The sequence below is a fragment of the Salmo trutta genome, chromosome 11 (assembly GCF_901001165.1).
Source record: "Salmo trutta chromosome 11, fSalTru1.1, whole genome shotgun sequence".
In the NCBI taxonomy this organism is placed as follows: domain Eukaryota; kingdom Metazoa; phylum Chordata; class Actinopteri; order Salmoniformes; family Salmonidae; genus Salmo; species Salmo trutta.
In genome coordinates, this window is record NC_042967.1 from 18,892,847 (window position 1) to 18,916,992 (window position 24,146).

A 24,146-nucleotide genomic window follows, 5' to 3' on the forward strand; every position below is an offset into this window, starting at 1 on the left:
TCAGAATCTGTAGAAATATGTGACTGTGTGCCAATGTATCCTCCTTCTGAAGCCTTCTGCTGTTTCGACACAGTCACCCACAGGGGAAACTCTTAACATTCACTGTGTGTGCATACCATAGCAGCACCCACTCGTAGCATGCGCTCCAGCAGGTATGTCTCACTGGTCACCCCCAAAGCCAATTCCTCCTTTGGTCGTCTTTCCTTCCGGTTCTCTGCTGCAAATGACTGGAACGAACTGCAAAAATCTCTGAAGCTGGAGACTCATATCTCCCTCACTAGCTTTAAGCACCAGCTGTCAGAGCAGCTCACAGATCACTGCACCTGTACATAGCCCATCTGTAAACAGCCCATCTATCTACCTACCTCATCCCCATACTGTATTTATTTATTTATTCATCTTGCTCCTTTGCACCCCAGTATCTCTACTTGCACATTCATCTTCTGCACATCTACCATTCCAGTGTTTAATTGCTGTATTGTAATTACTTCGCCACCATGGCCTATTTATTGTCTTAACTTACCTCATTTGCACTCACTGTATATAGACTTTTTGTTTTCTTTTACTATATTATTGACTGTATGTTTTGTTTATTCCATGTGTAACTCTGTGTTGTTGTATGTGTCGAATTGCTACGCTTTATCTTGGCCAGGTCGCAGTTGTAAATGAGAACTTGTTCTCAACTAGACTACCTGGTTAAATGAAGGTGAAATAAATAAATAAAAAAACACGTGTTTGGGTGTGTCCGATGTGTTGACATTCTGAAGGACAGCAATCCATCAGTCTTTATCAATAGAAACTTTGTCCTGAACAAACACTGAGGGGTTATTCATCTGACATATTACTGTGTTATGGAGACAAAAGAAAGTGTGTGTGTGTGTGTTAGAATATGAGCTGTATTGATCTGTGCAAACAGACATCACTGTACATATACAGTATAGCTGTTGGATTAGGTGCTACCTCTACAGTGGCTGCATAAACTACACAGTCAGCCGCTGTGATACCAAACACCCGTAAGGTCACGTCCCAATCTGATTAATTCCTTTCCTTGTCCTCTTTCCTTGTCTCCTGTCATCATTCCTTTGTAACCACCACAGATCTGAAAGACCTTGCCATATGAAAGCAATATGATGGAACACCAATAGAATTAAATAGAATGTAATGAGTCTCTGTGGGGAAAACATCCGGGTCTCACGCTGACAACAAAGTAAAGGAAACAACAATAGGAAGCTGTTTGAGAGTAAGCGGGAAACTGCCTAAATCGTCGTCTTGACATGATGCACTGTGGGCACAAGAAGTCAGAATCTCACCAGCTGAGAACATGATTGGCAGACGAAGCTTAGAAACAACTGACACTCCCTGCCATTGCAGTTACCCTGGTAACCTTTGACAATTCCCCTTTCTGGCTACATGCAAATATAATAATAATCTGAGCTAAATTATGTCTAGTATGACCATACCTCACTATCACAGAAATATATTATATTGTAATGAAGAAAATGAAGTTAAAGTTTTATCCAAATTGAAAGAGAAAGTAACTTTAAAGTTGTCTTTCAGTTTAGACCTCAACGTCACTGTGGGGTGGATCATCATTATCACAGCCATAAAAAGAAACACATGACTGGGATGACAGAGAGAACTGATCCACTGTAAGAAGAGTTTGACTGAAGAGCTCCTTGCATCACCAGTTACTGTACTAGTACAGAGTGCAGGTGAGTAATTCTCCATTTGACAGGATGTGATCTTTTATTCCAGTCTTAGGAACAGGGATCACTTGTTGCATCACTTGGAAGTTGAATTAAGAGTTAATTTCATATTTTTTTAATGTTTGATTATACTTTGAACATGCTCTAGACTTGAGGTCAACAACTTCTGCAACATGGGTGGTGGATATCTCTTAATTGATGGTGAGATGTTTTTATAATGTTTTACAATGACAACAGTTTTGTATGTATCTGTAACTTATTTGTATGTAAAGGCACAATGGAAATATTTATCATCCTTTCACTGGTTTTGTTCTCATCTTTAGATGTGAAGAGAACTGAGAAGAAGACAAACACAATATTTGTCTTTATGTTGATTCTCTGTCTTCACTTTGGACGGGTGAAACAGGTACACTAAGAAAAATACAACCTCAAACGTAATATTTAATTTACCTAGTTTAGTTTATTTACCCTGCTTATAATAAATTATTTCAAATCAGGAAATCAAGTTGAGTAGACGAAAAGCCAATGAAATACAGTTACATTGTAACATATTTGTTACACGTTCCTACAACTTTACATTTAACACCAGCAGGGTTCATTTATATTTCTAAGTTGAACAGGTATTCCTTTTACAGAGACATAAGAAGAGAAAATAGTGTCCCACTACTGTTTTTTCTGACAAGAAAAGAAAGGCCTTAAATGTTATGGGAAATACCTGTGAATAGTCTTCATGTTGTTTTGACTACGCCCTGAGCTATGCAGAAAAAACAATTGTGGATCATATCTTTGGCATCCTGCTTTAGGACTTGAGCAGTGCCATTATTTTGTACTTTCATTTTGCACATTGACATAAAACCACAGACAAACACACAACTTAATATTGTTTTCCTCACATTTAGCCTCACAAACAGGAAACTGCGTCCAATAAGGGATTGGTAAACATTTTATAACCCAAGCAGGGACCTGTTAGGTCTGTATCAGGAGAATGTCACTAAAGAATGTTACTGTTACAGAACAAGATTTTCCCACTGGACATGGCACCTGATTCTGTTGATGACAAATATGATGGCTGCAGAGACGAAGCCTTTAAGAGGGTGGATAGCTACTATCTCCCACATGAGAAAAACACCACCACTAACTTCATAAAAGCCTGGGACATAGCAGAGAAACATGCATCCATTCCAAAAGATGGTCTGCAAAAAGTGCATTCCATCTCTATGTATTTGTACACAAATAACAAACCCCAACCTCCATCCGAATCCATCTACCTAGACTTCAACGAAGCAGTTAGAGAAGGCAGTTATGGGTATGGAAGATCATTCCAGTACCATTCCCTGCACTTCTATCTAACTGACGCCATTCAGATTCTCAAACAAAGTCAAACAACATGTAGGACCACCTACCTTAGAACCAACGTAACTTTTGATCAGGATGTTGTCAACAAAGAAATGCGCTTAGGTTATTTTGTCTCAAGTTCTATACATAAGACCTTATACGATTTTAGAGACACATCCTGCTTTGAGATCAACACATGTTTTGGTGTTAACCTGACATATTACTCTGCCTATGCAAACAAGGGGGACATTTTGATTCCTCCCTATGAGGTATTCAAAGTCACCAACATCCAGACAAAGTCAGCAGTCAGTAACCTGTGGTGTAAAGTCGTCTACACTCTAAAGAGCACTGGGAAATGGAAGAGCGACCTGAATTGTAAAGCAATAGATACAGGCTACTGCTACATAAAGCTATTAACTGTGTTCATAGTCACAATAGTGTTCATATATTTACAACACTAAAATAGGTATTTAGTCAGACAGCATAGGCAGCAGCTCTATAGAGATGAGATGATGACTTGGAATGACATCCTCAAGTCATAAAATAAAACCAATGTAACTGAAATATTTAATTAAAGTAATGTGAATAAATGATGGTTAAAAATGATTAAGTGATAACCAGTAATGGTCAGCCACTACCATCATGGGACCTTTATTAATAGTTTTATTATGTGTTGTTACATCATTCAACCCACATATTGCATAGTGTATTTAATGTTTACAAAAATAATAAAACCATTTTTTATTATCAAACAAACCAAACCAACCTCAAAAAGCACTAATCGTTCAGCACTACTAGCTATCATAGAACCAAAGTTTATTTTGATCAGAATGTTGTCAACAAAAAAGATTAGGCACATTCACCTTGGACACTATGCAGGGAAATAGACAGAGATTCATTTGGAGAAACGCCCTGCTTTGAGATCTCCACATGTTTTGGAGTTGACATATTATATTACTCTGTATTTACAGGGGAGAGAGAAGTCTTAATTCCTCCCTATGAGGTATTCACAGTGACCAACATCCAGATGAAGCCACCAGAGAAAAAACTGTGGTGTGACGTCATCTACACATTAGAGACCACTGGACTTTGTAAGAGCTGAACTGCAAATTGGTGGCAAAATTAATCAGAAAAGTCATTTTTTTTAAGTTTCTTTTACGACCAGCTGATACAGGCAACATAATTATCTTTAATTATGTTCTGTATATTACTGATCATCCCCCCAGCAATGTACAACCGGAAGTCATCTGAAACAAAGACATCTTTGTCACGTCCTGACCCTAGTAAGATGTCATTTTCATTAGTAGAGTAGGACAGGGCATGACAGGGAGTGTTTTTGGTTGTTCTATGTTTTCTATTTCTAGGTTTTAGTTGTAGTTGTTCTATTTCTATGTTGGGATTGTTTGGGGTTGATCTCTAATTGGAGGCAGCTGATCCTCATTGCCTCTGATTAGAGATAATTCTTAAGTAGGGTTTTTTGTCTTACTGTTTTGTGGGTGATTATCTTTTGAGTAGTGTGTTTCTCTCTCTGTGTCACGGTTTGTTGTTTTGTGATTTCAAGTTACTTATGTACGGCATTCAGTTTCACTTCTAATAATTATGTGGAACGAAACAGACGCTGCATTTTGGTCCGCTCATTCAAACAGCCGTGACAGAATAACCCACCACCAAAGGACCAAGCAGCGTGGAATGGAGCAGCAGGAGAAATGGACTTGGGAAGAAATCCTAGATTGTATTAGAACACAGATAACTAACCCAAACCCATCTACCTAGACTGTATGAGAACACATAACTAAACCCATCTATCTCCTCTCTGAAGTGTGCATGTGTAACAACTTGAATTCGACCTTGCACTCCTAAATCTGATGCCCGACCGCTAAGTCGATGACGTGGCACACAACAATTGGGCGCGGTAGGTAGCCTAGTGGTTAGAGCATTGGGCCACTAACTGAAAGGTTGCTAGATCAAATCCCCGAGCTAACAAGATAAAAAATCTGTCGTTCTGTCCCTGAACAAAACAGTAAACCCACTGTTCCTAGGCCGTCATTGTAAGTAAGAATAATTCTTAACTGACTTGCCTAGTTAAATAAATTATGCCATTTTTAGAAACTTTCTCAAATGTTGAAGAATACTGAGATCAGATGTTGAATTTATTATAACATTATCAGAATGTTGGCCCAGTTACATATTGTCCGTCTTCTCCCACGTCTGGCCACTGGGCTTCCTCTCATCACCATATTTGGTAGTGAGTGGAAGCCCCCACCGGATGCTTCAGGTTTTTACCCCTTGTGACACATCAGTGTTAACTCTTTTACCTGTGCTAGAACTGTAATGCAAGGTATACTCAGGGTTAAAGTCACCAAGGACCAGAAAAAACAATGATGTGTCATACATGGGTGGTTCCATAAAAAGAACCTGTTGTGCGTATTGACCTAACAATGGAACACACAAGAGAAGAGGATTAATAGGTTTTGCTCATAACTTGGCTTCATAAAAAAAGGATACTGTAACGTTGAGTGACCACAATTCAACTAACAGGTAAGAATGTAACATTTCTACCTGTACATCCAGTTTTCTACAGATTATTTCACAAGCAAAATACACTAAAAAGTAATGATTAAAGAATGATTATAGTGGTAACTTTGCCCTCTCACAGAGTACAGTATAACACTAACTTGTGAGTGATAAGGAAAAGTGACTAACTAGCAAGAACAGAGAGCACAAATACATTTGATGGCAGATATTACAAATGCCACATTTACATTTCATTTAATTTCAAGTTCTTCCAATTGTACCTCTCAATATGAATACCTCTGGAACAGGCACAGTAGGACCTGAGCTGTGTTGGAATACTCAAACTATCCGCATGAACCATACTATTTGTGATGTAAATGGAGTATGTAATATGCTTATTGGTCATAGTAAGTCCCCGGATGTCGTACTAAAATAGGAAGTATAACAAGCAGTGGACACTATTTCAATGCAATTCTTCAGAAAATGGGCTTGGCTTCACAACATTTTCAGATTTGAAGAAAATTGCGAAAATATGCAGCTGAAGTCCGATGAAAGCGGACACAAATGCATTGCTTTAACTAATTATGAAAAATGTTAAGAAAATGTTGAGCAATGTAATAATGTAATGACTTTTCAAATAAATGTTACACGTTATGTTGGGTGACAATTTGTTAGGTACGCTAGCCTTACGAACCGTATAGCATATCATTACAGCAGTTGCTTGTATGTACCGGTATGTTAGCTAGCTACCTAACGTTAGTTGGCTACTAATACATCAAACTTGCCAGGATATTAACTATATGCTATCTAACTAACTACCCAACATTTATTGACTTTATTATTCAAATCATTCTTAGGTTAGTTAAGTGGTATAGTCATTGTGCGTTCTCATTGGACATTGTTCACAAAGTCGTAAGATGTCTAGCTAGTCATTTGTTAGCTATGCTAACAAGCTAGCAAGAAGTTGCATAGCAACAGCATCAACTTCCGGTAGACAGGCAAAGCGCTAGTACACTCAACTGAAAGGATACTGTTCATTTACAGTACCAACATGAAATTATAGTGTGTAGTATGTACTCATTAATATGTAGTATACAGTATGTAAGTATGGGTATTCGAACACAGCACTGGTTTCTTGTTGAAATTAACTGTAATCTTTTACTCCCTTCAACGTCACTAGATGGAAATCAATAACATACACAAAAAGAAGACAATCGTCTTTTCTGTTATTTTTCTACTTGTTTTGATGGTAATCTTAGTTTTGATCCTCGGCATTCCCCATTCAAAGGTGAGATATTTTACATTTTAATTAAATACATTTTTTTTATTACATATTAAATAGAAATTTTGCCCCTACAGTAGATCAGCATTTCCAAACTTTAGTACAGTTTGCCATAAGTTTTATGAATGGAAACGTGTTTAAAAATTTTCACTGTTACAGGATGGAGAAACTGAGATCGCAGGGATTCAAGATGGAGGGATTCAAGATGGAGGGATTCAAGATGGAGGGATGCAAGAGATTCTACCTCTAGACATGGTCCGTTCTTCTGTTGATGATAAATACGATGGTTGCAGAGATTTAATGTTGTGGGCGGTTGAAAACATGTACCTCTACGATGAGTTAAACACGAATCCTCAATTCAATACATCCTGGAACATAGCAAAACCACATGCTATACCACATGGAGACAGTTTGAATACAGAGCATTCCATTGCTATCTATTTGTATACAAAAAACAAACCAGGACACAATTCCAGATCGATGTACCTGGACTTTAACAAAGCAGTTCAAGAGGACAAGTCTGCATATATGACAATATCATTCAAGTACCATGCATTGCATTTCTACCTGACTGATGCCATTCAGATTCTTAGAGAAAGACAAGAGACATGTAAAGAAACCTTTCACAGAACCAACAAGAAGTTTGATCTGAGTGTTCTCAACCACGAGATCCGTTTCGGCACCTTCGCCACAAGCTCTTTAAGATCTGACTTAACCAACTTTGGGAATGTGTCTTGCTTTGAGATCCACACTTGCTTTGGCGCTGAGCTAACTTCTTACTCAGCCTTTCCTGAAGAGAGAGAAGTTTTAATTCCGCCATATGAGATTTTTGAAGTCACCAAAATCCAGACAAAGTCACCAGTGAATAACCTGTTGTGTGAAGTCGTCTACACACTAAAGAGCAAGGGAGTAGACAGTGATCTGAATTGCAAATTGATTTTGAATGGAGGAGAATCAAACATCATCAGAGCATCAGATACAGGCTACATAATTCTCTATATTATGTTGATTACTACTGTATATTACTGATCATTACCAACGTACGATGAGAAGTAGCCTGATCTGACACAGCTGACCCAGCTTTACAGTGTAAAGATTCTGGCTGTGTTCCAGGTCAGCTACATTGCAGACGCATGCCTAATCTCACGCCTGGATAGGCCTTTAATAACATATCAACTAACCACATCATATCGCAATCTGATGCCGATTGCGCAGTCGAGGACGTGGCACACAACCATTGGTTGATGCAATGCAACATCAGAAATGTATTCGGCCTGTAATGCAACCCCTGTTCAGGCTTGTTTTAACCAGCATTGACTGCTACTGTATTACAATTGTTGAGATTAAATGTCTTGGTCATATGTAATAATTTCTTGACATTTGCTGGCATGTACACCTTGACCACGGCTAGCTACAGTACACGTGGCAGCTTTTGAGGTTTGGGAGGGGAGGGATGTTTCGGCCTTACGTTGCACGAGACTTGCAAAGAGGGGGGGGGGGGGGGGTTCTACCAAAGATGATCGTCCCTAGTTTCACCACTAGTCCAACATCTCAATCCCCCACAACCAACACTAGTAACTGTCCAGAGGCCAGTGCTTATGCAATAATTGGTTCTGAGTTGCCGAGATGAAGCCAAAGAGAACCAGCCACTATCATCACATACACATCTGAGTGACATTGTGGCTAACATGATAAAGCTTCTTTCACATTACACCATTTTCAAAATCCTTAAAATCACCTTATGTGCCTGACTGTCATGCCTAATGGCTGTACAAAGACATGACATGTTAGTACTGGCTTTAAAGCTTGCATCACATTTCATGGTTTACAAAATCCTACAGTTTACCTTTCACACTATGCAAGTCTTGACAGGATTGCACGTGTCTCATCATGTCTAATCTGAAATGAATTATACCAGACAAGCTGACTCAATTGAACCTAAGGTCAGTTCATACCGGGTTGTAAGAGTGAGGAGAAAATAAAACTTGGAGGACTCTCTGAGGCTGAGTGAGAGGGTTGGGTGAGAGAGCACTGAGAAAGGTTAGTCTTTTCCTGTCTGTGAGATCACTGGCTGTACGCCTCTCAGAGTAGGAGTGCTGATCTAGGATCAGTTTTGCCTTTTAGATCATAATCAATATGATTATATGGACAAGGGATCCTAGATCAGCACCAGAGCTCCATACTGCTCAATAAACCAATCACAACTAGGAGAGAGAGTGGGAAGAGGAGGCTGTATCAAAGATGAATGATACAGCTACAGTACCTATCCTAAATACCATGCTAGCCTTTTCATGCAAGTGATATTCTGTCGGTTTCATTAAGTACGTTGTTCACCTGGAAAAACTGGTTTGAGAGACTCAGTCAAGCATAACCGACATACGTTGATAACGTGTAAGAACAATATAGGCCATAGGTTAATAGAGAGAAAGGACTATATCTAGGTACTGTCTGGTATGTTGTTCTACCATATGACTAAACACACTGGCCACGTCCAACTCCCCATACTAACTAGTAGGCTGATGGATATGAGAAAATACAATGTTTTAAAGTACGTGAAATGTCTTCTATTGAGTATGCTTTCAACGCCAGGACGTCATTCATTTCAGCCTTAATGTCACGTCCTGACCAGTAAAGGGGTCATTTTGTTATTGTAGTTTGGTCAGGACGTGGCAGGGGTGTGTTTGTTTTGTGTGTTTTGGGGTTTTATGTATGTTCTATATTTTCTATTTCTATGTTCCTATCTATGTTGGGTATTTCTTTGTGTTGGCCTGGTATGGCTCTCAATCAGGCACAGCTGTACATCATTGTCGCTGATTGGGAGCCACATTTAGGTAGCCCTTTTTCCACCTGTCTTTTGTGGAAAGTTGTTTTTGCATTGCTGTGTGTAGCCTGCAAAACTGTCTAGCTGTTGTTCGTTTTCTTGTTTTTCTTCAAGTGTTCAATGAAAGTTAAAGGTGAGCACTCAACCCGCTGCGCCTTGGTCCATTCACTACGACGGCCGTTACACTTAATCTGGTGTAATTCACTACATACTATTGAGGAAGAGAATTGTCACATCAGACACAGATTATAAACTGATAATAAGATATGTGGATAGACTGTAGAAGACATTCTCAGTGTGGGTGAGTCTAGTATGTTAAAATGTGTTATTGTATACATTTTAAATAGACTATACATTATAAGTAGGGTAGCAATAACCAGACAGATAACCATGTAGCATAATATTAATGTAACAGATCCGGCCGGCTCGCCAGGCTACATTCTAAATAGTATGTAGTATGATTAGAACACAGTAGTTTTAGTCAGTAGTAGTCAAGACAGATGTCAGACACAGTCTAGGTGGTTTGTCTAAGAGGCAGGTTGACAATAAACATCAAATAGTAAAACAATCAAAGATATATTTTAGTCATTAACCTTTTAGTAATTGATCTGATAAAGGAGTTTTCATATTCACATGACTGTCTCACACCTGCAAATGGGCCACACACTTATTTAGGAGTTGGATTCTGGGGAAATAAACATTTTCAATAGATGGTTGACAGATGCTTCGGTCTAGGTAGGCTGCAGTGACATGGAGCATTGTTCATAGTTACCAGAAGAGGGAAGCATTTCACTTAACCAATTACAGGCATGATTGACAGAGAAAGCTTAGACTAGGGTTATTCAAATCCAGTGTCACACAGTAGGGGTCAGTTCAGTGATTGCCTAAATTCAACACACCTGGTCTTCTCTGTGGCATTCCAGGACAACGGTTGCCTACAAGGTGCAGTACTTCCCAACCCTCTCCTCTGGATTCACCAGACTGGCACACCTGCATCAATTAGTCAAGGGGTTGATGGTTAGTAGACTGAATCAGGTGTGCCAGATTAGGGCTAAAACCAAAATGTCCCTTTTTCTCCCCCACCTCTTCATGCAAATCACAGAGATCCGGGCCTGTTCCCGAGAAAGCAGTATATCGTCGGCTTCGTCAGACTTGTTAAAGGAAAAATAGGATTCTGCCAGTCGTGGTGAGTAATCACAGTCCTGATGTCCAGAAGTTATTTTCGGTCATAAGAGAAGATAGCGGCAACATTATGTACAAAATAAGTTAAAAAAAGAAGTTACAGACAATGCAAATAAACAAACAAAAAACATGTAAAATGTCTGCCTTCTTCTCCGGCGCCATCTTAGTCATCTGTCCTGTTATAAACGATACCCACATTGTTTGCTTATATTGTTAATATTTCTTCTGCCAGTGAATTGGCATTTGTTGTCATGTGCACCGCAGCTTTTGTTAAAACCAATAAAGAAAAGCATTGAGCATTATTACATCTCCTGTCCTATTTATCCGCTACCTGTACATCTGTTATAAAGATATTAATTTCAGCTCACTTGAGGACATTTTGTTTGTTGTCAGGAATAATTAGAAGTGGCTACAAAGATATTTAGATTTGTTAAAGTTGTGTCTATTCGTTTCTGGTATCAGAACAAAATAGTCAGCACATAGTAACTTCTGATTTAGCTGTACTTTAATTAATGCAAACACGTGTATGGTAAATATGTCGTTCGTATACGGTCTCTCTGTGACACCTCGCAGGGCAGACAGAAGAAGAGAGCATCACATTCTATTGTTCTCTCTTTTATACTCTGACAGAGATCGTTCCCGCTCAATGCTGGCCTGTCAGAGGGAGGAGGAGCGTGGTTTAAACTTGCTCATCCTAACGTCGGCGTGCAGGCAGGTCCCAGCCTAGTGACACACTTCCTGTCGCCGGGTGTCATTCTTCCTGTCTTCAGCAGTTGATTTATCCGTAGTTTATATAGGTGCAGACAAACAGAGAACACGACTCTGGGGCCGATGAGAGCTTTTTGGACGCTACCCTGGCTTCCGAGCTGAACATCCCCACTCAGTCCTGATGTTAGAGTGCAGGACGGGTGCTCAATAGGCCGGGTCACTCATAATACCACTCCAATCAACCTATGGGTGTCAGGGAATCACCGCGAGACAATTACATTTCTGCTCATCAAGTGTCCTCAGATTCCCGTGGTTTTGGGATTCTCCTGGCTCCAGCGACACAATGCCATCATTGGCTGAAGTCTATTCTGCCATGCCCATAGTCTAAACGCAGTGCAACCTGCCCCGTGACGTCTTCCTGGGGGCTCAGATGGTGCCCCAGACCTCTCCGCATGGAGTACCAGGACCTCCGGGAGGTGTTCAGCAAGACCCCTGCCACTTCGGCCGCACCAACCCTATGACTGCGGGAATACATTTACATTTTAGTCATTTAGCAGACGCTCTTATCCAGAACGACTTACAGTAGTGAATGCATACATTTCATACATTTTTTTTTTCTCCATACTGGTCCCCCGTGGGAATCGAACCCAGAACCCTGGTGTTGCAAACACCATGCTCTACCAACTGAGCCACACGGGAGCCACACGGGATTGACCTTCTCCCTAGCACCACGCCACCCCGGGGACGTTTGTACTCTCTGTCGGGACCGGAGACCAAGGCTATGGAGACCTACATTGCAACAGGATTTATACGACCAGCGGCCACTACGAGTATCTGGTCATGCGTTTTGGCCTCACCAATGCCCCTGCTGTTACAGGCTCCAGTAAATGATGTTCTCCAAGACATGTTGAACCGGTTTGTCTTCGTCTACATTGAATAAATCATTGTCTTCTCCACGTCCGACAGGTTCTTCAACGCTTTCTGGAGTATCAGCTGTTTGTGAAGGCAGAGAAGTGTGAGTTCCATCGCTCCACCATCCCTTTTCTGGGTTACATATTCTCTGCTGGGTGTGTCTAGATGGATCCCGGGAAGGTGAGAGTGATGGTGGATTGGCCTCAGCCTATGTCCAGGGTGCAGCTGCAACGTTTCCTGGAGTTTGTCAACTTTTATTGCCGTTTTCTCCGGGGTCACAGCATGTGCTGACTAACAGAGAACACAGGGAGGTAGTGAACAATCTTACAATATACCGTCTATCCACTTTGACACTTAACGGTTGCTTTGACACTAATACAAAAAAAAGTATTTGTTATCTAAGAGATGGACATGATAATGAATGTCTTTTACAGTAATGGCACATACAAAGTTACATATTGGTAACTAAATGACATTTATCTTATCTTTGTTAGGTTTTTTGTCTGTTGTGCTTTACACCAAACTCAACCTGATGACAGTCTCTCACACCTTCAAGAGGGTCTCAAACTTGTTAGCAGGGGGTTTCTGAGGGGGGAAAGATCACAAAAGATATCTGTTAGGGACAGTTAGAAATTGTTCAACGTAGGGGTAGGTTGTCAAACTTTTCTTTTGCATTTGGGAGGGTAGTGCGGGTTTTTCTGGGCACAGGGGCACATTCTTTCCCTGGTTTACATCTACCATTTGGCAGGTTTTACTATTGAATGTATTCTACTGCATATAACCACATGTCCTCATCTGCTTGCATGCACTTCTGCTATTAAGGTGAATGGTACTTGTCTTATGCACTATGCTTTTCCGCACGCTTACTATACCACAGGTCAATATAGTCTACCAGCCAACTGTCCATCCTGCCCTCTATCCACCATTCATAGTGACAATAGTGGTAGGTGGATCATTTCTCCAGGTCTGCAATCGGCTGGCTAGCAATCATACCACACATACAAGCATTCAAAGCTGCATCAATGTTTAATATAAATCCACAACAACAAATAGGAATTGCTGATAGGCACCACAGAGGCCAGGTGCATCATTGCGCATGAAAGAACAGTGAAGACGCATGCAGATCCCTTATTGATCTTGCTTAGGGACAATACAATAATCCTACCTAGACTACAACACCAAAAACCAATGAACAATTGTATTATTGTTCTACTCTAGGCAGTAGACTGCAGTAAAATGTAATTATAAGCCTTGTTTTTGGAATGTTTCATTCCATTCATTCCATTTGGATCAGTTGTGTGTCTACTCTGATAGATTCTAGAAAGGCACAGCAGCAGACCAGTCTAGCTGTATTTTTACTGCTGATACTGATGTGCTGTCTCTTGCCGATCATCATTCTCCCAAGTTGTTCCATATAGTGTGGCCACATTGACCTATGATCCCAGCAGGCCCAGTTATTCAGAAAAGCTCAACACACCTGCCTGCTTTCTGATCCGAGCTCCTATTTCTCAACCTAGAGCCTAAAGCTTAAATATAGCCTAAATGCTTGTCATTTAACTTTTAAAATGTATCACCTTTTATGTGTGGTGTAAACATAAGTAGTCACAATGTTTTAGTCTGATTAGGCTACTTTAAGTCTCCTGTAGGCTACCTGCAAATGTTCATCCCCTCCCCTCTAATGTAATTCAAGCATCCAAACTGCGCACTGTCCATTCCATTAAACCAAAAAATGTAAAGACATTGGGAGATTGTCAAGCCAAGACTTTAATACTGAGTAGGGAAGGTTATATATAACGCAAACCATGATGATAAGCACCCAAAGTCAGTAATCGGTATGCAGTTCTGCGTTGCTTAGTGGTTGGTTAAAAATGTGTTGCATATATCTTATAATTCTAAATATAGCACCAAAATGTTAACTCTTATATCCCCCTAGCTCATTATCTGAAGCTGGCTCTGATCATAGTGTAATAAAACAGGCAGAGAGTTGGCTCGTCTGTGGTGATCGGCGAGCCCATAACCTTCTGGCCCGTTAGCCCTGCGTGGCATCCACTGTGGTAAAGTCGATATCCACGTTTATAAGTACAGGGTTGCCACAGTTATTTATGGTGGTAATACATTTTTCTGAGTACTTTTTAATAGTGGGGAGTGTCTGCACATTTTTGGACAGTACAAGGGGAAGGTTATGTGAAAATATTTTTGACTTTGCAGAGGGGGATGAATCTTTTATGACACCTCAAGTTAGCAAGACAGTACAAACAGATCTGGGACTCAGGCTAGAAAAGATCTAAACAGCAGTCAGAAGTCATGAGTGAATTCACCCTGATGACTGACTGATGACTGGTATCCTTCCATATCACAGGAGGTTGGTGGCACCTTAGCTGGGGAGAACAGGCTTGTCGGCCATTATTATGAGCCGTTCTCCCTTCAGTAGCCTCCACTGTTTCACATTTACCAAATGTGATATATTTTAATTGACAATTTAATTGACAATTTTCTATTTTATTCTATTGAAATGATGATACTTTGTTCTGAAGCAACATTTGTAAATAAAACTTGTTGCTGAGAAATAGATAGAACTCATCCAGTGACGTCATTACCAGTCACACAACCTCAGAGACAGTGACCTTGACAACTGACTGACCACATATTGCGGTGTTTGACTTGGGGTTGAGGGGAGTGTGAGAGACAGAAACGGGGAACATTAACTCTTTCTCAGCACCATCACTTTTAGTTGCAAATGGCCCTGTGGTGAACCAAAGTAGAGCTGTGTACATCCTCATGCATGTGTACATGTGCAGACATGAAGACCTGCATGACTTTGTGCACATATTATCTTGGTTCTTCAGAGTGGGAACAGGATTTGTAGTTTGTCTGCTTGTAAAGTCAGAAATCTGTAGATCTTAGCAGACAGTATGCAAAACACAAGTCCTGAAGCTGAACAATAGAGGAACATCTGCATACAGTCTACCCGCACCCACATATCCTCTTTGCCTCTGTCTGGATTTTTCAGCTCCTCAGCTTCCTGTGGTTGAAGCCTCTTCCGTCCTTTTTCTTCTTCATCCTCCTTGTCTCAGTGTTACCATAGCTCTGACTGGAGACTGGAGGAGTCAGCAGGTCATACTGACTAGGCTCATTCACAACATCTTAAGATATGGGGAAAACGTGCAAAGTCGTAATTCGTTTTTTTATTGTGGCGGCAGCATTGGCGTTGACCCTGGGTCTTTACTTTGGACTGGTGAGATCATTTTTATTTTATCCATATGCAACTGTCATTGTCGTCTGCCCCTAAAGATTAAGGATTCCAGAATAGTGGAACATTGTTTACTGCATCATATAGTTTATTCTTAATAAATTATTTGATATGTAAAGCTTCATAGTTTGATCATCTATACCGACATCAGACATGAGTTTAAATACTTGAAAATACTTGAAAAATAATCTAAAATACTTTAGTCTACCTGAAGTACCAGATGGGACATTTCTATTGGTTTATTAATGTCACGTCCTGACCAGCAGAGGGTGTAGTTGTGTAGTATTTTGGTCAGGACGTGGCAGAAGATGTCTGTGTATGTTTGTTCGGGGTTGTATGTTTCTATGTTGGTCTGTGTGGCTCCCGATCAGGGACAGCTGGTTATCGTTGTTCCTGATTGGGAGTCATATATTAGGTGTGTGTTTTTCACTTAGGTTTGTGGGTTGTTGCGCTAGCACTGCTATTATTTTGTATGTATAGCCTGTCGTGAGTCGTTATTGTTTATAGTTTTTTTTGTGTTTGCTTCATTCTTTACATTAAAAAGATGAGTATCCACATCCCGCTTGCATTTTGGTCATCCATACCCAATGACAGCCGTTACAGAACAACCCACCAAAACAAGACCAAGCAGCGGAAGAAGGAGAAGAGGAACGCTGAGTATATGGACTATGCTGAGAAAATTGATTTTGACATGGACAATCGCGAGAAGTGGACTTGGGAACAGATTCTGGCCAGAGGGCCCGTTGAAGAAGGCTGGGGAGGACCGGGAACGCTACCGGGGTACATGACTGGCGAGGAAGCCGGAGAGGCACCCCCAAGAAATGTTTTGTGGGGGGCACAAGGGTAGTTTGGCTAGGCCAAGGAAGAGCCATAAGCCAGCTACCCGTGAGTATATGGAGGAGCGTATGTAGTGGAGGGTGCCGTGTTTCGCTGAGGTGCGCACTATCTCGCCCATACGCACGCACAGTCTGGTACGCGCTATTCCAGCCCCTCGCAGATGCCGTGCTAGAGTGGGCATCCAGCCTGGTAGGAGGATGCCTGTGCAGCGCGTCTGGTCGCCGGTACGCCTCCTAGGACCAGGCTACCCTACTCCCGCTCTACGCATGGCAACCATCAGGCCCCTGCACAGCCCAGTTCGCCCTGTACCAGCATCCCGCTCGTATAGGGCTGCTAGTTCCATCCAGCCAGGACGGGTTGTGCAGGCGATGTGGTCAATGCCACCTGTGCGCCTCCATGACCCAGTCTTTCCGGTTCCCGCCTCTTGTGCTAACCTGGAAGTGAGTACCTCCAGTCTGGCACGACCAGTACCAGCAACCAGGACCAAGCTTCCCATTAGTTAGCCTAGTCCTATTCAGCCTGTTCCCACTCCTCGCACTAGTCCTGGGGTGCGTGTATCCAGCCTGGTACCTCCTCTACCAGCCCTACGCATCAGGCGTCCAGTGTGCAGTCCAGAGTATCCGGCACCAGTGTGCAGTCCAGAGTATCCGGCACCAGTGTGCAGTCCAGAGTATCCGGCACCAGTGTGCAGTCCAGAGTGTCCGGAACCGAGGGAGTCTGCCTGCGACCCGGAACCGAGGGAATCTGCCTATGACCCGGAACTGAATATAATTAACTATGAACTAAATGAGTCTGCCTACAGCGTTGACTGGAAGGAGTATGCCTACGACCTGGAACTGAAAGAGTCTGCCATCCATCCACAACGGAGTGAGTCTGTCTACGACCCGGAACCCAATGAGTCTGCCTACAGTCTGGAGGGCAGTAGGCCGGAACCAGAGCCACCTCCAGGATAGGTGAGTTGGGGAGGGGGGGGTGTAGCACAGTGCCGTCGTTGACGGCAGCCACCCTCCCTTCCCTCCCTTATTGTTTAGGGGGTATTTCTTTTTGTTTTGTTGTGGTATTGGGAATTTGTTGTTTCTTTTTAGGTGCATTCAGGGAATGCACCTTGAGGGGGGGATACTGTCACGTCCTGACCAGCAGAGGGTGTAGTTGTGTAGTATTTTGGTCAGGACGTGGCAGAAGATGTCTGTATGTTTGTTCTGGGTTGTATGTTTCTATGTCGGTCTGTGTGGCTCCCGATCAGGGACAGCTGGTTATCGTTGTTCCTGTTTGGGAGTCATATATTAGGTGTGTGTTTTTCACTTGGGTTTGTGGGTTGTTGCGCTAGCACTGCTATTATTTTGTATGTATAGCCTGTTAGCCTGTTATCCTGTCGTTCTTGTTTATTGTTTTCCGTGTTTGCGTTATTCTTTATCATTAAAGATGAGTATCCACATCCCGCTTGCATTTTGGTAATCCATTCCCAACGACAGCCGTTACAATTAAGCCAGGCAAGCTCAAAATGACACAGATAAAACATTTTAACTTATTTTTTTAACTGTATTTTAAACCCAGGTCTGATTGACATTATCACCAATATCCCAAGTTCCTGTTGAGTGTATATATGATATGAGAAAATATACATTAAGGGGTCGTTCCATGAATAGAGGGCCTTTTGGGTAATTCAATGAAACATTACTATTTATTTCACCTAATTTTAACATTCTGTCAAAGAATACATGTTTATCTTCATAAAAATATATGTTTTCCCATCTCCAGAGGTTAATGTAATAAAAACCTGTCTAAAAGATGACAATTAAAAGGTAACAGGGTGGACGATCTTAAATCAGCCATAACTCCACTTGTGACAGGGGAATGGAAGCGTATTGTGTGCGAAAGAGAATGTGAATTTAAAAAATATAATCTGTTTAGTTAGTGTAGCTGTATGTGATTAAACTGTTAAATGTAGTGTTTTATCAAAATTTACACACAATGTTACAAGAACATAAAAGGCACTTTATTTATGGAACGACCCAAATCTGTTGCACAAAGGAGTTAGCCGACATTGTTCTCAACGGGAGAAAAAGAGAACTGGTAAGTCTTGTGAAGTAATGTATCGAAACTAAATGTTACTTTTACAGAAGCCTTTCTCACTGGAAATGACCCCTACATCTCTTGATTATCAATACGTTGGCTGCAGTAACAACATGCACAATGAGGTGAAGACAGTCTACCTCCCACTTGAGAAGAATACCAATTCAGACTTCAATAATGCCTGGAACGAAGCAGGAGAAAAAGCCAAACCATCTATCGATGTGTACACAAATGAAAGCCCAATATCTACCCGGACTTCAACAGACAACTTAGATGTAATTATGGGACAACGTTCCAGTACCATTCCTTGCACTTCTATCTGAGGCCCTTCAAATGTTCAAACAAAGTGGAACAACATGTAGGACCACCTACCGTGGAACCAAAGTAGATTTTGATCAGAACGCTGTCAACAAAACTATCTGTTTCAGCACCTTCGCCTCGAGCACTCTAGAGAAGAAAAACATAACTAGATAATTTAGAACGAAGTCCTGCTTTGAGATCTTCACATGTTTTGGAGCTGACATATCATATTACTCTGTATTTACAGGAGAGAGAGAGAAGTCTTAATTCCTCCCTATGAGGTATTCACAGTGACCAACATCCAGACGAAGCCACCAGAGAAAAAACGGGGGTGTGAAGTCATCTACACATTAGTGAGCACTGGAGTTCAGAGTGACTTGAATTGCAAGTTGCAAAATCAAACCTGAGAAGCAGCTTTTCTGCATTCAACCGCACATCAGGAAAAGGCTACATTACTCTCTATATTATATTGATAATTACTGTATATCACTGATCATTCAGTGATATACAGTAATTAAAAATGTTTACATTCCTTCTTTCAGTTGTAATCATCCTGTGAAAACTGTTTACCCCATATTGCTGCCTCAGATTAAGATCAAGGCTATTTTTCTTCATATTGTTTAATTTGTTGACATTGAATCAAATTGTAATTTGTGATTTGTTGACATTTGTTAGCATGTGCACTGTGTTTGTTTATATTCACCGTTATGTTACTGATTCCCTCCATCAATATTGTGTTAATATTCACCATTATGTTACTGATTCCCCCACATCAATATTGTGTTTATATTCACCATTATGTTACTGATTCCCTCCATCAATATTGTGTTTATATTCACCATTATGTTACTGATTCCCCCACATCAATATTGTGTTTATATTCACCATTATGTTACTGATTCCCCCACATCAATGTACAAAGAGAAGTAATTCAATACAAATGTTCCTTTTCTCTTATTTGTTGACATTTAATGTAATGGTATTTTTGTTATTTGTTAACATTTGTTAACATCCATCTTTCTATTGTAATACAATGATCTTGTTTAACCTGTAATGATTACTGTTGTCCTCTTGACATTGTATGGTCATTTGTTGATTTCTGATGTGTTATCGTGCACTGGACCTGGTGTTGAAACCAATAAAGAAAAGCATGAAATATTATGACATCTCTTGTCCTCTTTATCCACTGTTTTAATAAACCTACAGAGGATAATATTCCATCACTTTGAAAGCAACTTCACTGCAGATCTGCACCAAGGGCTTTGAAATAAAATTCAGGCCAGAGAGAAAGGTAGGCAGGCTAAACAGAGAGAGAAGAGGAAACTGACTGTCAGGAGGGAGGTAGGGAAGGAGGGAGAGCAGTAGTATTGTTAGTAGTTTCCTGTGTCTGTGAGGTCAGAGTGAGTTGGGAGGGAGAACAGTAGTATTGTTAGTAGTTTCCTGTGTCTGTGAGGTCAGAGTGAGATGGGATGGAGAACAGTAGCAGGGTTAGTAGTTTCCTGTATCTGTGAGGTCAGAGTGAGATGGGAGGGAGAACAGTAGCAGGGTTAGTAGTTTCCTGTATCTGTGAGGTCAGAGTGAGATGGGAGGGAGAACAGTAGCAGGGTTAGTAGTTTCCTGTATCTGTGAGGTCAGAGTGAGGTGGGAGGGAGAACAGTAGCAGGGTTAGTATTTTCCTGAGTCTGTGAGGTCAGAGCTCAGTACTGCTCAATATATCAACTACAACGAGGAGAGAGCGGTCTCATTCCAGGCCTACTATATTGTTGTCAGGCTGCCCAAAGCAACCAATGGGCATCAGATTGCTATATCGTATGTTGTGGTTAACTGATATGTTTAACACCTATCCAGGAGTTGTGAAATCTGGAAGGCGACTTTAATGTAGTCAGCCTGGAACATGGCCAACGTCATGATTGGGGTTGGATGAGAGATGGGGAGGGACTTTATTATGAAAGAAGCATTCAGCAGCCATCATGTTGACTAGCAGAGACAGAGGACATAGGGTGGAAGTGAACTGTCCTAACATCTACTGTCTATCCACAGGTTAACTGTCATAACATATACTGTCTATCTATGTCATAACATCTACTGTCTATCCACAGGTTAACTGTCCTTACGTTTACTATCTATCCACAGGTTAACTGTCTTAATGTTTACTATCTATCCACAGGTTAACTGTCTTAACGTTTACTGTCTATCCACAGGTTACTTTAACAATAACTTTTGCTTTGACACTAGTATAACAATTAGCATGTTCTATTTTTTTGTATTGTATTCAATATGGGATGCTTGATTCTGCCACCAATGTTACTGAGAAATGGATGGAACTCATCCAGTGACAACATGAGAGACGGTGACCATGACAACTGACTGACACACTGCAGTGGTTAACTTGGGGTCGAGGGCAGCGTCAAAGACATAAAGGGGGAGCGTTAACTCTTTGTCAGCAGCATCACTTTTAGTTTCAAATGGCCCTGTGGTGAACCAAAGTAGAGCTGTGCACATCCTCATGCATGTGTACATTTGCAGACATAAAGATCTCCATATCTTGGTGCTTCAGTGTGGGAACATGGTTTGTGGTTATGTCTGCTTGTAAAGAAATCTGACCAGGTATTTTTTTTTTACCTTTATTTAACTAGGCAAGTCAGTTAAGGACACATTTTTATTTTCAATGACGGCCTAGGAACAGTGGGTTAACTGCCTTGTTCAGGGGCAGAATGACAGATTTGTACCTTGTCAGCTCAGGGTTTAGAACTTGCAACCTTTTGGTTACTAGTCCAACTCTGTAACCACTAGGCTACAGTCTGCAAAACACAAGTCCTGAAGCTGAACAATGCAAAACTACCTCTATCACGCTCCACTCTGGAAAATTCAACTATCATATCGTTATAGTCTATCATATCATTACAGTGGTGACATCAGAAAAAGTGCAACATTTTCATAGTGCAAAAAGTATGACAAATACTGTAAACATTGTAATCTGTGATTTCATTTGGTAACACCTTTTTTGTATAGTCCATCTGTAGATGCTCTATCACTGGCCCTTAAAATTAGGACCAAATTAGAGCCGGATCGAATTACATTTTCAAATTGGAACTGGGATGTGGGAAACCCGGTCCAGTGCAGCCCAGTTTCACAACTGGTGCCAGCTCTATTACAATTCGGGCTGGTGACACCGTTACTATGCAACCATCAGCTGATCACTGCTGGATTCTGACACCAAGTTTTGCTAACTCGTTGACGGTTTGTTGCTGTTAGCTAGCACATGGACAAGCAACACTGCTGTAGTCAGACATGACACAAATGACCACCATAGCTGGATCATTCATTTATTTAGCTAACAGGAATTTTTGCTGGCCATGTCATATTAAAAGTTGGCGAGCTACATACAATATATATTCACCAATATGTTACTGATTCCCTCCACCCCATCAATATTGTGTTTAAATTCACCATTATGTTACTGAATCCCTCCACCCCATCAATATTGTGTTTATATCCACCATTATGTTACTGATTCCCTCCATCAATATTGTGTTTATATTCACCATTATGTTACTGATTCCCTCCATCAATATTGTGTTTATATCCACCATTATGCTACTGATTCCCTCCATCAATATTGTGTTTATATTCACCATTATGTTACTGATTCCCTCCACCCCATCAGTATTGATGGTTCGGAAAATCTGACCACGACTCCATTTTGTTGTTCCCAGCCTATAGACAGAAACTAAAACTGTAAACGCCCGTGCTCAGGTCTGTTCAACGCTGGTCCGACCAATCCGATTCCACGCTTCAAGATTGCTTCGATCACGTGGACTGGGATATGTTCCGGATAGCATCGAACAACAACATTGATGAATACGCTGATTCGGTGAGTGAGTTTATTACCAAGTGCATCGGTGATGTTGTACCCACAGCGACTATTAAAACATTCCCCAACCAGAAACCTTGGATTGATGGCAGCATTCACGCAAAACTGAAAGCCCGAACCACTGCTTTTAATCACGGCAAGGCGACCGGGAATATGACCGAATACAAACAGTGTAACTATTCCCTCTGCAAGGCAATCAAACAAGCTAAGCGTCAGTATAGAGACAAAGTAGAGTCGCAATTCAACGGCTCAGTATTTATATTCTGATAATTTTTTTTGAACTGTTTGGCCATAATTACCATTGTTATTTTTGGAGGGAAAAGGGGGGCGCTTGCAAGCCAAAGAACACCATCACAACCATGAAGCATGGGGGTGGCAGCATCATGTTGTGTGCGTGCTTTGCTGCAGGTGGGACTGCCGCACTTCACAAAATAGATGGCATCATGAGGGAGGAAAATTGCGTGGATATATTGAAGCAACATCTCAAGACATCAGTCAGGAAGTTAAAGATTAGTCGCAAATGTGTCTTCCAAATTGAAAATAACCCAAAGCATACTTTCAAAGTTGTGGCAAAATGGCTTAAGGACAACAAAGTCAAGGTATTGGAGTGGCCATCACAAAGCCCTGACCTCAATCCTAAAGAAAATGTGTGGGCAGAACTGAAAAAGCATGTGTGAGCAAGGAGGCCTACAAACCTGAGTCAGTTACACCAGCTCTGTCAGGAGGAATGGGCCAAAATTCATCCAACTTATTGTGGGAAGCTTGTGGAAGACTACCCAAAACGTTTGACCCAAGTTAAGCAATTTGAAGGCAATGCTACCAAATATGAATTGAGTGTTTGTAATCTTCTGACCCACTGGGAGTGTGATGAAAGTAATAAAAGCTGAAATAAAAAATTCTCTCTACTATTGTTCTGACTTTTCACATTCTTAAAATAAAGTGGTGATCCTAACTGATCTAAGACGGAAGTTTTACTCCGATTAAATGTCATGAATTGTGAAAAACTGAGTTTAAATGTATCTTTTTAAGGTGTATGTAAACTTCCGACTTCAACTGTACTTTCCTTACTCCCATCCTTTTATTACTTTTACTTTGCTTTACTTTCATCCTTTATTCTGTCATCAACTGTCATCATCGTTCGGTCATCATCGTCAGCAGCATACCACCCTGCATCCCACTGCTGGCTTGCTTCTGAAGCTAAGCAGGGTTGGTCCTGGTAAGTCCCTGGATGGGAGACCAGATGCTGCTGGAAGTGGTGTTGGAGAGCAAGTAGGAGGCACTCTTTCCTGTGGTCTAAAATCTTTAAAAAAAATATCCCAATTCCCCATGGCAGTGATTGGGGACATTGCCCT

General features: G+C 41.1%; 2 protein-coding genes across 5 annotated transcripts; both read left to right on the forward strand.

The window, feature by feature from the left end:
- The first annotated feature begins 1,445 nt into the window (after nt 1–1,445).
- LOC115202374 (ecto-ADP-ribosyltransferase 5) lies at nt 1,446–3,802 on the forward strand. Of its 4 annotated transcripts, none has more exons than XM_029766503.1 (4): nt 1,446–1,712; nt 1,832–1,907; nt 2,030–2,112; nt 2,720–3,802. In XM_029766503.1, exons 2-4 carry the CDS (start codon nt 1,880–1,882, stop codon nt 3,500–3,502), a joined length of 894 nt encoding a protein of 297 aa, XP_029622363.1. In that variant the 5' UTR covers nt 1,446–1,712; nt 1,832–1,879; the 3' UTR covers nt 3,503–3,802. The 4 variants fall into 4 exon arrangements, with proteins under 4 accessions (XP_029622363.1, XP_029622362.1, XP_029622364.1 ...); XM_029766502.1 differs by having other exon boundaries at nt 1,837–1,907; XM_029766504.1 differs by having other exon boundaries at nt 1,843–1,907.
- A 690-nt stretch (nt 3,803–4,492) lies between these two features.
- Nucleotides 4,493–8,203, forward strand: LOC115202368 (ecto-ADP-ribosyltransferase 5-like). Its single transcript, XM_029766491.1, has 3 exons — nt 4,493–5,579; nt 6,736–6,843; nt 6,997–8,203. Exons 2-3 carry the CDS (start codon nt 6,736–6,738, stop codon nt 7,864–7,866), a joined length of 978 nt encoding a protein of 325 aa, XP_029622351.1. The 5' UTR covers nt 4,493–5,579; the 3' UTR covers nt 7,867–8,203.
- The last annotated feature ends 15,943 nt before the right edge of the window (nt 8,204–24,146 follow it).